General features: G+C 40.3%; 1 protein-coding gene across 12 annotated transcripts in view; it reads left to right on the forward strand.

Moving 5' to 3' along the window:
- Positions 1 to 3381: 3381 nt before the first annotated feature.
- PPP4R4 (protein phosphatase 4 regulatory subunit 4) overlaps positions 3382 to 15473 on the forward strand; it is an 84257-nt gene continuing 72165 nt past the window's right edge. For 3 of the 12 annotated variants that reach the window (XM_061463896.1, XM_061463900.1, XM_061463895.1), the window contains exons 1-2: positions 3383 to 3810; positions 4301 to 4374. In XM_061463896.1, the coding sequence (XP_061319880.1) occupies positions 3694 to 3810; positions 4301 to 4374 (191 nt within the window). In that variant the 5' untranslated portion in view covers positions 3383 to 3693. Of the gene's footprint in view, positions 3811 to 4300; positions 4375 to 15473 lie in introns of those variants that run through there. The other 9 variants (XM_061463898.1, XM_061463893.1, XM_061463894.1 and 6 more) reach the window with 4 other exon arrangements.

A 15473-nucleotide genomic window follows, 5' to 3' on the forward strand; every position in this document is an offset into this window, starting at 1 on the left:
CCTATGCCAAGGTTAGAATGAAGCTGCAAGCAGAGCTTTATTTAGGAGAAGAGTGGAAAAGGGAGGATCTGAAATCAGTAGCAGTGAGGGGAAGTCATACGTGACCTTCACCACAAATGAGAATGACAGACCACTTGGAGTGAATATGCCCACAGATTTATTGTCAGAGGAGATTAATTTTTATATATGTGGGTTTGGAACAAAATATGCAGATTTTTGGTTTGTTGGTTTAGTTTTTTGTTGTGGGTTGGTGTTTTTTGTGGTTTTGGTTGTTTTTGTTTTTTTTTTTCCCTGGCAAATGTGTGGACCAGAAGGGGATATGTTTATATTGAACCCGGGCAAGCTAATTCCTGCTGTGATATTTATTCTGGCCCAGTATTCAATTTACAGGAAAAAAAAAAAAAGAAAAGTTTTCTTTTTATTCTGCTTTTCACATTTTCACGATATAGGTAGGTCTCTTTGACAGGTCTACTGATTTCAAAATCAATGACAGTCATGAATGCACAGTGTTTTCCCAGACTGAGTTATAAGGACAGGTTATTAAAGGCATTAAGGGAGCTGTTTAAATGTTTGTAAAAACCCCTCTTCTTTAGTGACTTACAAAATTTATGTAAAACATAATATAATATATCAGCTTAATTGTACATCTAAACTCACTTTCAGTCTTTAGAACCAAGCTATGGAATACCTGATTTGAAAACTGCAATGAGTTTCTAATTCAAGGCACATAAAAAAGTGTTCTTAGTCTCATAAGATCTTTAAGATTCATGAGAACTTTTTGCAAGATGAAATGACCACAAATTGGCTGTGAAAGAACTTGCAAAAGGATTTTCCTAACTAACTGTGATTGAGATTTATTCTATGATTCTATGTTTCCCTCATACTTAATCATTGGCAGAAGCCTGCATGTCAGGATTCTGAATTTTGAGAAGAGAACATTCTATAAATCTGTATTTTCTTTTTTTTCTCTTGTGAAGCTGGTTAACTAACTACTCTGAGAAGACCTAGTTCAGTTATAATTATTATATTTGCTGTCTGATGATGTCTCCTGGTTAAAAGGATAATGCAAAGGAGATGTTCAAAATAGCATTTCTCTTTTTAATATGTCATCATGCTTTAAAAGTTCCAAATGTTTTGGTTGTCTGTTACATAGCAGTTTAATTATTTATATGTACTTTGGATTAGATTCTTCTGCTAGTAATTCTGTTGTACATTTGAAATTAATGGAGATGCTTTAGTTTTTACTGTTTTACTGGTTTAACTGAGACAGGATTTGGCCTAATGGGTAGACAGAGATACAAAGACTACACTTACTGTTTTGCTAACTAAAAGCTGAGGTACTTGCCAATTATAAAATAGAAGATAATAAAATTCTGGGCAATATATGGCATAGTATTATCTAATCCTTACATTTTTTAGAATTATTTTTATACTTTATCAACAAAACTTATTGGTCATATGGGCATTTTACAGTAATAATGAAACGTTGCTGCTGCTCAAACAAGCCTTTGTGAAATATTTACAGGCTTTTTAAGTCCTGGTGTGAGTGTTGATTGTTTAGTTGTGTTCCATACAACCATAGAATCACAAAATAGAATCACAGAATAGTTAGGGTTGGAAAGGACCTTAAGATCATTTAGTTCCAACCCCCTTGCCATGGGCAGGCATGCTTCATCCTAGATCATGTTACCCAAGACTCTTCCAGCCTGGCCTTGAACACTGCCAGGGATGGAACATTTACCACTCCTCTGGGCAGTCTGTTCCAGAGCCTCACCACCCTCACAGTAAAGAACTTTCTCCTTATATCTAACATGCACTTCCTCACTCTAAGTTCGAACCCATTCCCTCTTGTCCTATCGCTACCATCCCTGATGAAGAGTCCCTCTCTGGTACCCCTGTATGCAGCCTTCTCTTCTTCAGGCTGAACAGTCCCAACTTTCTCAGCCTGTCTTCACACAGGAGGTGCTCCAGTCCTCTGGTCATCCTTGTGGCCTTCCTCTGGACTTGTTCCAACAGTTCCATGTCCTTTTTATGTTGAGGACACCAGAAGTGTATACAGTACTCCAACTGAAGTCTCATGAGAGCAGAGTAGAGGGGCAGGACCACCTCCTTCAACCTTCTGGTCTGTGAGCTCACACTGCTGGCTCATATTCAGTTTCTCATCAACCAACACCCTCAAGTCCTACTTGAGGGCTACTCTGAATTACTGCAAAAGCCACTGTCTTGAGGCTTGGAGAATTAATTAACTCAGTAAATCCTATGTGCAACTTTGTGTGTTGATTCTTGACCTGCATCCATTTTGCAACACTAACCCCTCCCCCCAAAAAAAGGTCTTACTAAATAATAAAAAAAAAAAAAGGTGTTTTCATGCTTATTTGAACACCAAGTGGGGGTAAAAGCAGTATATCTTTATTTTTAAGTAAATACTTTCCCTTGTACCTGCAATGTAGTCTGTATTTGTGAGCCAGAGGAGTAATCCTACAGCATACAATACCTAACTTCATGGATTGGGGAGAATATCCATGGCTAAATCTGTCCTGCTGTATGAGTGGTGCGTAACCTGAGGTGGGGAAAGGACTTTAAAGGTGAAGAAGTTAGGAAAAAACAGAGTGGTGCCTTTGGTGCAGATTCACAACTCACTGCCAAGGACGTCAAATGTTTTCCTGTGGTTTTTTGTTGTTGTTTTTTTTTTTTTGTGGATTTTTTTTTTTTTTTAGATTAATATATAAAAGCACTGGGGCAGGAACCTGCTTTGGACTTTTCATCAAAGTCAGCATTTTTATAGCTTTCTTCTGTGTAATTCTGCCTTGAAATAGCTGTGACAGTGGGGCAGGACACCGGTGGGGAGTCCCGGCACAGCTGGAAAGGGACGTTACAGGAGTGGACGAGGAGCTCCAGGGAGGCTGCAGCTGCAGCGGGGGAGCCCGGCATGTCAGGCTCCGCTGCGGCCGGAGGCCGGGGGCAAGGCCCCACGGGCGGGTAGCGGCCGCTGAAGGGGCGGCGCCCTCCGCGCGTTCGTGTACTGCCGCGCGCGGAGCTGTTTCGCCCCGCGGGTGCCGCCTTAGAGCCGCGTTGCCCCGGCGACCGGCTCGACGGGGCGGAGGCGGCCCCACCGCGGGGGCCGGCGTCGTGCGGGGCTGCTCCGGCCCCTGGTGCCGCGGCCCTCGGCCCGCGCTGCCGGGGAGAGCGGCTGGGGGGCTGCGTCGCGGGACGGGGGCGGGGAGCGTCACTGCACCGCAGGGACGTCCCTCCTCCGGGCTTTGGGGGCAGAGGCGGCACCCGGGCACCGCGCCCTGCCCTGCCCCGTCGGTGAGGAGCGAGCCCTGCAGCCCGGGCGGTGCGCGGAGAGGCTTCGCCATCCCCACCCACGGTGCAGCCTACCCCATCGCCCCCGCGGGCAGGAGTGGCCAGTAAAGAAGGGAAACTCGTCTCCAAACTCCCCTCCTCCGAGGTACTATCGGCTGCACCGGGCTCCGGCGCCGGCTCCGATCCTTGCCCGCCCAGGGCAAGAGGAGAAAGTTTCCCGTCCAGAGGCTCGGCGGGGGCGAGCGGCGGCCGCTGCCGCAGTGTGTGCGCTGAGGCGAGCGGCGGGCGCGCTCGGAGAGGCGCTGCGCGGTGCCTGGGCTGCTTCCTTCAGTGCTATGTGAGAGAGACTCGGGGAAAGCATCGCTTGCCGAAGGCTTTAGTTGCTACATGCATCCAATAATAATCTTCTCCAAAATGGATTTTAGTCAGAGCAATTTGTTTGGATACATAGAAGACCTGCAGGAACTAACTATTATAGAGAGGCCAGTTCGAAGGAGCCTGAAGGTATACACTTCAAAATACAAGGATGATTTAAAATCCATTTGAAATTGTGCCTGATTTATTTATGGATGGCTAACTGAATAGGCAGTTTATTTTTTACAGCATCAGTATACTAAAAACTGTTTTCAGTCATTTTGGAATAAACAGTCTTGAATTCTATATATCAGGGGCTTAATATTGTCAGTATAAGAATATTAAGAGAAAAATATACTTCGGTCTTTAGATTAATCTATATGTGACTTGTTTGTACTTTAAGTGATTAGTAGTGATAGTGTCTGACATGGAACTGTACTTGTATTACATTCCAGCTTTTCCTGGTGAAAGATTTATTTGATAGAATTTGAAATATTGCCTAGAGATTTAAGGGATTAAATTCAAATTACTCATGGAACCGTCCCTGGATATGCTGGGAAGAAGGGGTTGTTTTAAGAAGATTAAAATGATGAAATAGTAAGGCACTGTAAACTCATAATCTCTATTTCATGCTTGACAGACACCAGAAGAAATAGAAAGATTGACAGTTGATGAAGAACTCAGTGATATTGAAAGGGCTGTTTATCTACTCAGGTATTTCTTAAAATATTACTGTGAAACACTGCTGGCGATCATGCTTACATACAGCTTTTTTAGTGCTTTCCTCTTAACTCATTTTGTTTTCTGTCTTTCAGTAGCAGCTCTTTTTTACTTTTTGCTATGTAAAACGTATAGGCAAGATAAAAATAGATACTGTATTCTTATTCTTATTTTTTTTTTAAATGCATAGAATAGAATAACTGTGTACGTGTATAAACATTTCTGAGTTTCTGATATGGCCCTCACCAACACTGAGTTATACTTCGTCTTCTTTTCGCCTGCAGCTGATTTTGCAAGATTCCCTGTGTGTTAACATTAATAACACCAATCATTCAGTGATTTTGTATTCATTGTAAGAGAATATTCACTCCTGAACAGTTACCACAGGCTGATAACAGGGCTGTTTGAGCATACTGTATATGTCTGGGCTTTCAGAAGAGATTACTTTTATAGTCCTTAGGAAATACTGTAGAAGATACTACGTTAATACTTCCCTGAGTTTTGGTTTGTCATTTTTTGTCTTCCTTCTTGTTCCTTGAAGTATTTATTTGCAGCTACTTGAACAACTTACATCTGACAGTTTAAAGATCTTTCAACTACTATGTAAGTCATCTTTGAGAGTACAAATGTTCTGAGGGATTTTGAGTTGAATATGCATTTTTAAACAATATCTAGTAATTGGAGAACCAGCTGCAGCTCCCTCTCAGTTTGCTTATTCTGCTGGTTTAAATGCTCTTCTAGTTTATGCCTGTCATCAGTGTTCAGAGCAGATATTCCCAGTACCTTAATTTTGTCTTTTGGGGGCACGTGGCATTATTTTTAGGTAAGCATTGATGCTACTTTTGATACTGAGTTTTGGAGGGGTGTTTTCTTTTTTGTTGTTGTTTCCTTGTTTTTTTAAATATTGAACTTTATTAAATAGTGGGTTTTAAAACCTGGTTTGCTAATAGTTCCTGTAATGAAAGCAGTCTGTTGACTCCAGGGAAATGCAGAGGAAATAGTTTTTGTGTGGTGCATATAATTGCAAAGGATGAATATTGGTTTGGGTTTTTAACCTCACAGCAATCAGCATAGTTGACTTCCCCTGTGTGGCAGCAAATTTCTTTGCTGTTTTCCTAATTAAAGATCATGTTTCCAGCAATATGTCTTTACTGGATCATTGCCTTGTTAAAGGGTAAAAGGTCCCATTTCATATCTTTATCTTACTAATTGCTTTTCAACCTGGCCCTTGATCTTCTCCTGACATCTTCATCTGCTTTCTCTCTACTTGAGCAGCTGTTCTGGAAACATTATTTTCCTTGTGGTGAAATTTTCACTTTTGCTTCTGCATTGTCCTCATTGCTGAAAGGTAGCTTCAACTCTGCTTGATAAGTTTTTCATAAGTCAATCACTTGCTGTGATTGTCCAGGGATGTAAATACAATAATCCAGTGGAAGCTTTTGCTGTTCAGTAGCATATTGCCTTCCCTGTACTGAGTGAAGTATAAGCAGAGTTGAAAAGCTGCCTGTAACACAGGCAGGATCCTTTATGTGATGTACGAAGGTATGTATTTTTGGCTTGTCTTGCATTTTAATATCTATTATAATAAAATAACTCTGCCTGTTCCTGTTTGACAGTAATGTCAGTCTGGTCTTTTCATGCCTCATTTCCTCACACAGATGAATTATATGCTGTCCTTCAGGTTGTCCCTGATGTGGGACTTTCCTTGATGTTATCCAGAAACACACTGCCTTTTCTAAATATCCCACTATAAAAATTGCTTTCGTGAGATTGAAATGAATTGTTAATTATGTCAGTATTGTGCTCCATTTGGAAAGGATGATGCTACCTCCATATAATTAAATAACATGCAAGAACAATAATAGAAAGCAAATCTCACACCTTAAGTATCTACAAATAGTATCAAAATACTTAATGGTGTGTCACATTGTCTTTTAAATTGTCATTTATGTAACCCTAACCTGCAAGGTGACGATTTTTTAATTTACTGAGGAGAATATCTTTAGTGTTGCTTGTACAGTACAGTGGAGCTGACTGAGTGAAACCTTAGTATGATACAGCAAAGCTAATATTTACTAATTATTTTCTATGAAACTCCATGAGCAGTCCTCATATTTCAATGGCTTTGCTTCTGAACAAAAAAGCTCAACCAGTTTCTTCTCTTTTTGCATTCTCCTGTCCCTCAAAAACCTGTCCCAAATTTCTCCTCCCCGCCACTGAACTTGGATACATATATGCAGAGTTATTGCATATTTAGTAGATACTTGCCTTTTCTAGAATTATGCTTTTGAAGGCCTTTACTATTGTATTCTGAAAACAACTACATTGACATCCTAGTGGGAGAGAATAGTGCAGCCTTTTATTCTCTGAGGCGTTTGGAGCCTGAATAGTGTGTGTCTGTGTGTGGGGGGTTGGTTGTTTTGAGTGTATGCTTTTTGTTTGTTTGATTAGGTTTTGATATTTTCCCCTGATTCTTGCCATACTGTGTATATGAGAATGTATCAATTTTCCACTTAGTTTCATCAGTTAGTTCTTTTTTCACCTCTTGTGTTACTTCTCATTTGTCAGTAATACTGTGGAGGTTTTTTGGCGTGCTCTTTTGCTACTTGATACTGTAAAAAGTTACTTGTTTTGCTCATCTAGTATACGTTGGTATCCAAGTAATGATTATTTTGTGCTTCCACAATGTTTTGTCTGTCTGTATCTAGCCAGGATGTTTTGTCATAGATTTTGTAAGTTTCTGTTCATTGTCTTTTCTTATGTGTGACATAAATCTGCATCTATAAATGTTCTTAGCACATGGTGAGTACATTCACACATTAACTGTGTTTGAGATCTCATTTTCATGGGGATGTGGCTTCATTTTAATTGGTTTTCTGTTGTTACCTGTCATAGTTTGGTTTTACATTCTAAAGTGCTAACTGTAATTTTGATAATCCTGACAACTTTCTCTCTCCCCCTTGCCTCATTCTTAGGGGATGACTTTGCTTTCAGTCTCCCCACTTCTTCCAGTACTATTCTTCAGGTAACTATGCAGTGAGGTAGATTGACAAGATGATTTAGCTGAAGCTGATAATCTTTAGTCAGATTAGTTTTCATCTAAATCAACTCCTTGATTTGGCTCATCATGTGAATATAGAAACAGTTGTGCAAGCAAACAGGAGGGGACCTGGTAGCTCTCCTAATGGCCAGAATCACTTTAATATGACATAAGCATGGGTGAACTTCAGCTTTAGATCATTGTTGCTCAGAGTGCTCAGTTTTAATTAGATAGTGTTGAGGAATTAGACTAAACAAGATCTAATTTAATAAGAATGTGGTAGCAAATTGGGTCATCATTTGTTGTAATCTCAATTAACCTTGATTCTGGTTGAGGAACTGGGCTTCCTTACACCAGGTTGTCAGGGGTGTTTGTGAACTTCCCATTGAAATCAAATGGCTTTAGGCACCTGAAGTGCAAGAGACAGCTGAGTGTCTAGTATCTATGTTTTTGAGCTTTGGCCTGAGTGCTTGGTGGTTACTGGAGGATCTGCCAGGAATCACCAAGGAGTTGTATTTTGACTACATTTTGCATGTTGCTGGTGCAGCAGAAGAACAAGGAGAGCAAAATAGCTTTGTGCATCTCAGCCATGTTGATGTCAAGATTAATGGCTTATCATAAAGCCATCAGCAAATTAAGACAAGCTGCCAAACTGCACCAAAGCAACTGAAGAGTTTGCATTCTGCTTTAGGACATTGTGACCTCTACTGGCACAGTGGCAATAAGCAGCTCAGGGACAGTAATTTTTATTCCTGCTATGAACTTCTGCCTGTAGTCTTTATTTCCATGTTAGCTGACATTTGATTGATGTCATTACTGATTTTTTATTAGTCTTACTGCAGCTTGCCATTTTACGGCACACAGCCAATAGCAAAATATCTATTCTTTGACTGATGTGAACCTGTTTTGGATACAAGGATGCTTACTAAGCTGCACACTACAAGAACGTTTAGTTTTCTGAGGACTTTTCTGATAGATATCCTAGGGTTTTTACATTGTTCTGTGTACTTTATTAATTTGTATTCAGCTACTTTTTGTTTGTTTGTGCCTGCTTAGTGCTAAAGCTTCCACTCCTTGACATTTCTGTCATACTCAAAATAATGGGGTAGTAATGAGTTATCAGGGTGGAAGACTGGATTCACCCTTTTGGGAGCACAGTGTACTTTAGTTTTGGAGTGCTCCTATCTCTCAGCTTAGAAAATACCACAGTCCCCATCCAAAACACAGTTTTTGAAGACACAATAGATATTTTATCTAGATTGGACAGAATTCCAATATAAACTTAGCATGTCTTTGAACAAAAACCAAAACCAAAACTAAACCAAAACAAAACCCCAAGAAGTTGTGCTTTTGTAGTCATTCTTAATTAGCTAGGGTGTTCTCAAATTCTAAGCACCTCTTCATACAGTGTATGTTGTTAATTGTGTCAATTCCACTACTGTTTAAACCGTTAACTTTTTTTCTTCCAGTTTTTAGCCTTCATCATGTTAGTCTTGGAGATTTTCTTTTCTCTATAGGTGCAGGCATCTCACCTTTGAATTTAAATGAAAGCTTTTTTTTGAAATGTAACTCTGGAGCTGATCTTCTAGCATACATATTGTGGCATTTTTTTGTGCTACGTAATTATGAGAACTGGATAGTCTATTCCATTTATAGTACTTCTGAATTTGTGGTACTAATGCATACATAAGCTACTGAAAGATCCAGCTGTCATGCTAAGCACATTGGAAAGCAATTCTTCCAACTATACTGGCAAGCTATAAATACTAACATAAACCATATTTCTTCAGTTTCTTATCCTCCCCCCATCTTATTTTTTAAACTACAAGTTAAATTTTATAAAAGTTGCATTCCTGATTCACATAGTTGAATGGTTAAGTTAGTTGCCTTGCTCTGTTGTGCAAATAAATTTACATATATGGAATTGTTTCTTTCACCTTAAGGTGAAAAGTGTACCTGTAGTCTTCTGAAATTACACTAAGTCACATACCTTTTTTTTTTTTTCCCCACATACATTAAAATTTAAACTTGTGCAAATACTTGTGTTGATCATATTTGCTGAGTTAGAATGATAGCTGAGGAACCAGCAGGAAGATGGCAGTGCCAGTCCTCTCACCCCTCTAGTATTAGTGCAGCTTTTGCCCATGTGTCTGCACAGCACATTGAGGAATTTATCTGAGGGAAACCCCTCAGAAAATAATGGTTAGTTTTAAAACAGAACAACTAAGTGATACAGGACTTTGTGCACCTGAAAGACCTGTACCAACACAAAGGAATTGGGTAGCAGCATGGGAACTGTGCTCAGGAGTGGGTGAAATGGCTTTTAGCCTTAGCACTGTGTTTGGCTGGCTGACAGTGTTCATGGAGCTAAGGTTTCCTGATGTATCATTTCACAGTAAGGTTAAGCTGAATGAAGCTCTTCCTATAACAGAAAGAGTATGTCTTCTTTCCTTTCCTTATGTGACTGCATGTTACTGGTAAGTTATAAGTGCCAGCAGTAGTCCTATAGCAGTCATGCAGGCTCAGTCAGGTTAGGGAAATAATACTAGTTTTAACAAATCTTTCAGGTGCTCTCTTCCAACAAAATGTGCAACTGTATGACTGCTCATGCTACTCTAAGTGTGAGCGTGAGCAGAGAAGTCACAGGTGGTAGATGGTTCTCTCATGAATTGCAGAACAGATTTAGCTCAGGTTACTCTAATCTGGAATCTATACTTTGTATCTGTGAAGTCAAGTACTAGTTGAAATGACCAGAGTGTAAAGTATCTGCTGTAGCGTACTTAATGAGCCCTTTGAAATGAAATGAATTTCTGGAAGTCTTATGTGTGAGCTGCAGTGGGTGAGATCAGTAGTAGCTCTTCCTTATGCATTGTCAAATTCTCCTCTGGAGTTGTAAAGCATGTTTCAGAGCATCTTTGGGCATGACATAATAAGGAGAAGCTAGGTAGCTGTGTGGATGCCTTTTTTAATAATAAACAGAGTTGAAAGAACCATGGGTTTTCTTAACTTCTAAAAATTGTTCTGTCACCCTGAGAAAAATATATCATGCTCTCCTACAAAATATCTACATAGGAATATCCAGCTAAATATTTACAAAGTTTCTTTCTATATTACGAATCTTATACAGCATGTTACCCAGCAGGAGACTGAGTTTGTTTTTTTTTTTTGTTAGAGGAGCACTGGCATTTAATAAATAACTTTAACAGCTGCACAGTTCATTTTGAGATGGCACATAAGTAATATGTAAGTATAATAGTTTTCCTTTGTATCACCTTCCTTGGAGAGTTCCAAGTGTTTGTAACAATATTTAGCACCTGTAAGGAGTGTTTATTCTCATGCTTGCTCAATGTTACTAGTTTAGGTTTGTATCCTTTGCTCGATTTGGCAAGAGGAAGTAGTATTGCACTAGTTTATGTTAGAACCTAGAGATACATCCAGTGAAAACTGCATGAGGATATAGATGGGAAAATGTAATGATTTGTGTTAGAATATATCAAGGATACAAACTCCTCAAAGAGGTAGTTCAAGCTGTTGGTTTATGGCAGTGCTCTGAGAGCAATTCCACATGATTGTGCCCTGTACTACAATGACTTGTGTTAGTAGCTAAAACAAGTATCTAGCAGATTTTCTTGGAAATTCCTTCAGGTGTTTTGAGGACTATGTTGTAGGCTTTTGGAGCCCTTCAGATGTCGTGGTGTGATGCTTCCACGGCTCTGCACTCTGATTCTGCTTCATTTGTTGCTGACAGAGAAAAGCAGCAGCAGTTAGTACTGGTCCAGCTACTCTTCCCCTAAAAGTAGTAGTAAACATTTCAGTTGTGTGAGTATGACAATATTACCATTACCTGTCCTAAAAATCTGAGTACTCTGAGACTCTTCAGAAGAAAGATTCTTAGTGCTGATACACCACATATCTTTACATTCAGAGCTGTGGAGATTCAGAGGAATCTCCACAAAGGCAGATAACACTATTATGCATTCATTCACATTGCTGCACTTTGTAAACTTTGCATGAGGGGAGTTGTTTCACTGAGATGAAATTCTGATCATAATTCAAGGACTTCAGTGACTAGGACTGCAGGCTCGGGCCTGTGCCTCAACTGATAGGCTATGACGGGAATAATTTGGAATGAGACACAAAATAGCTTCATTGAGATTCAAAATTAATCCTGTTCTTTGTGGTATAGAATTCTAGAATCAACCAGGTTGGAAAAGACCTTTAAGATCGTCAAGTCCTACCTTTACCGCAGGACTGCCAAGTCCACCACTAAACCATGTCGGTGAGGGCCTCATCCACACCTTTTTTGAACGCTTCCAGGGACAAGGATTCCACCAATTCCCTGGGCAGCCTGTTCCAATACCTGATCACCCTTTCAGTGAAAAAAATTTTCCCTAATATCCAATCTAAACCTCCCCTTGCTCAGCTTGAGGCTGTTGCCTCTTGTCCTATCACTTGTTATTACTTGAGAGAAGAGACCAGCCCGCACATCACTACAACCTCCTTTCAGGTAGCTGTAGAGAGCAGCAAGGTTCCCTCTAAGCCTTATCTTCTCCAGATTGAACAACCCCAGTTTCCTCCACCACTCCTCATCACACTTGTACTCCAGACCCTTCACCAGCTTTGTTGCCCTTTTCTGGACCTGCTCCAGCAACTCAAATGTCTCTCTTGTGGTGAGCCCAGAACCGAACACAGTATTTGAGATGCAGCCCCACCAGTGGGCTGTACAGGCGGATGATCCCTGCCCTGGCTCTGCTAGCCACACTTTTTCTCACACAGGCCAGGATGCTGTTGGCCTTCTTGGCTGCCTGGGTACAGGCTGGCTTATGTTCAGTGGCTGTCAATCAGCACTCTTGGGTCCTTTTCTTGCAGGCAGCTTTCCAGCCACTCTTCCCCAAGCCTGTAGCATTTCATGGGGTTGTTGTGGCTCAAGAGCAGGAGGACCTGGCACTTTGTCTTGTTGAACCTCATACCACTGGCCACAGCCCATTGATCCAGTCTGTGCAGATCCCTCTGCAGAGCCTTCCTACTTGTAGAACTGTTTTATTTAGCTATATTAGAGTTAACTTTAGTGGTATTAACATTTTCATCTTTGCTCCACCAGCTGGTAGTCTATAATGCCAACACTGTGGTAAAGTTACACTGGATCTTTGTCACAGGAAAGAAAGCAGGGTGTTTAATTTCATTTTTTACATCAGAAAACAGAGTTGGAATGTAAACAGTTCTTGAGGCTAAGCAATTCAAGGAGGTCTCTATTATTCATTGAGAATTTCTCCTACTTTGGTAGGAGTGTAATCTTTCAGGGGCAGCTTGTTGTATAAGAAAAGTTCTCTTTAGTTCTCTCTTGAAGACAAACTATAAAGGAAAGTTTAAGTGATTTCTATACTGAGAATTTCTCTTCACATAGTCTGGCAAAGCTCATATTACAGCTAAAGAACCAACTCTAAAATGATATACAATTATAGAATCATAGAGTCATAGAATAGTTAGGGTTGGAAAGGACCTTAAGATCATTTAGTTCCAACCCCCCTGCCATGGGCAGGGACACCTCACACTAAACCATTCCACTAAGGCTTTGTCCAGCCTGGCCTTGAACACCACCAGAGATGGAGCATTCACAACCTCCCTGGGCAACCTGTTCCAGTGCCTCACCACCCTAACAGGAAGAATTTCCTCCTTATATCCAATCTAAACTTCCCCTGTTTAAGTTTGAACCCATTACCCCTTGTCCTATCACTACAGTCCCTAATGATGAGTCCATCCTCAGCACCCCCATAGCCCCACTTCAGATACTGGAAGGCTGCTATGAGGTCTCCACACAGCCTTCTCTTCTCCAGGCTGAACAGCCCCAACTTTCTCAGCCTGTCTTCATACGGGAGTTGCTCCAGTCCCCTGATCATCCTCGTGGCCCTTCTCTGGACTTGTTCTGACTTCGTGCCTGAGAAAGAGGTCACTTCAAATTCCAAAACTGATGCCACAAGTAGCATCTCTAGCCAAAGACAGAGTTATGTCCTCAAAAGAAGATTTTTAAAGATAGGCCAGTGATGTGAAAGTAGTAAGAATCTTTCAATTTTAAGGTGATAGTGATGGGAATTCTACGTAGCTAAGTTGTTCTTGAAACTCACACTCTCAGAAATAACATGGCACTGGCATTCTTGCCTCTCGATTCCAGTGTATAATTGCCTTCATAGAACAGGTTGTGTATGGGTCTTTCCAGTCTGAAAATAACAGAATCCTTTGCAGGCTTTGAAAATAAGTGTTTTCTAACTCTTATGGCTATCCCATTCACTGGAGTTCTTGAAGTTGCTCCTCTCTCCGTGAATAACCTTGTTGGTCTAATGGAGACACTTTTTGGCAAGATGGAGTCTTTCCCATTGAGTGTTAATTCCCTGTAGCCTATCAGATAAACCCCCTGTCTAATGGAAAAAAAAAAAAATCTTTTTGCTTTATGAGTCATAATCAAACAGAATGAGAAAAGAGACAAAGAACTGCTTGCAAACATCTGCTAGTTCTCTTAGATTCTATCTGAAACATACTTTATTGCCTCTGGATGATACTTTTATACAAGCAGAAAAATGTACCAGTAATTTCATACCCATGGTATTATTTGAATGGACTCTTGATGATGAAGATATTCTTATTTAAATTCTATCGTTTAGCTTCTTTTGCATTCAGGTATGTTTCCGCATATTTCTTTTTGAAAAGCATTGCCCTGTGAGGGGTTAATGTTAAGGAATAAAAATATCAGCCTCTGGATATGTCCCTCCATATCCTAGTAGCTGTTGTTTCAGGAGCAGTTTTGTTTATTCCATGTTGCATGACTGTGGGTTATGAGAATGTGTGCAACTCTCACGTACGGATTAGCTGAGTCATTCCTTGTCAGTTGTATAGACTCACAGCAGAACCAAGGGGAATTGCTGTGCTTTACTAAACTTGTTAGCTATTGTTGGAAACGTCTTGCCCATCTACTCTTAATTACTAATAGATTTTAGATACCTACCCCTTTCCTGGCAGATTCTACAGATAGACATTACTACTTAGTCATTGTATAATTCCAAAATTGCGCACCATTTGTTTACAGAAACATGCTACAGTGTGATTTTAGTCCTGGTGTTTCTCAGTCATTCCTGCTTTCCTGTTCTTCCACTCCTTAATTTACTATATTTAAGGAAGTCAGACTTGGGTTGAGTGTAAGCAGGAATAGATGAACTGATGTTAATGGAATTGCATCATTTTAAGTATATGAATCCAAGCTGAGTATAGTAACTAGGGGTCTTGTTTTACTGACTTTATCTGCTTAGAGTATCTGGGGAGGTATTTGTAGGACTTTAGGCTCTTTTTTAAACTTATGTTTTCTGTAAGCGTATCTAAATAAAGGTAACCAATTCAAAATAATGTATAGTGATGAAGAAAAACTGAAACCTCAAAGGGCATAGTTTTACATTCCTTCTAATTGTTAGCGTAAGAACTGACACATAACCACCGGAATGGTTATATGAGGTGCTTTATTGCAGCACTGGGAAGCCAGGGGCACATGCCCAAATCTGGCTTCAACCCCGTTACATCGCGCTCGCAATTTATACACTAAAAATGTTGTCACTAATACATATTCAACACAGATTACATCATTGACTAGTACATACGCATCAAGGATTGCCACATCAGTCTATTACGACATCAGCCTCTTCTGCGCTTGCGCAGCCCCCCTCTGGTGGTCATCCTGATGAAGTAAGGAGTCTTCCTTGGATGAAGTAAGAAGTCTTCCTCAGCTTGTCCTGTTCACTTTTCTGTTCCTTGGACATGTCCCAGTCATTATGTGGACGCCAGCATTCTCTTATTTTCACTTGACTACTCCTGGTACCTTCATGAGTTCTGCTTCGGTAGAGTTTCACAATACTCCCCTGGATCCACCCATATACCCTTCCCCATATATGGCTATGTTAATTGCTTATCATTATAGCTACCATTGTAATATTTAGTTATAAAGTAACCAAGATACACAATAGCAGAATTTCAACTTGTTCTTAATACAAAAGAAACCCTCTACTGATTAACA

The sequence above is a fragment of the Pezoporus flaviventris genome, unplaced genomic scaffold, assembly GCF_033815535.1.
Source record: "Pezoporus flaviventris isolate CSIRO_AGI_PZ_B2104156 unplaced genomic scaffold, CSIRO_AGI_Pfla_v1 ptg000036l, whole genome shotgun sequence".
NCBI lineage: Eukaryota > Metazoa > Chordata > Aves > Psittaciformes > Psittacidae > Pezoporus > Pezoporus flaviventris.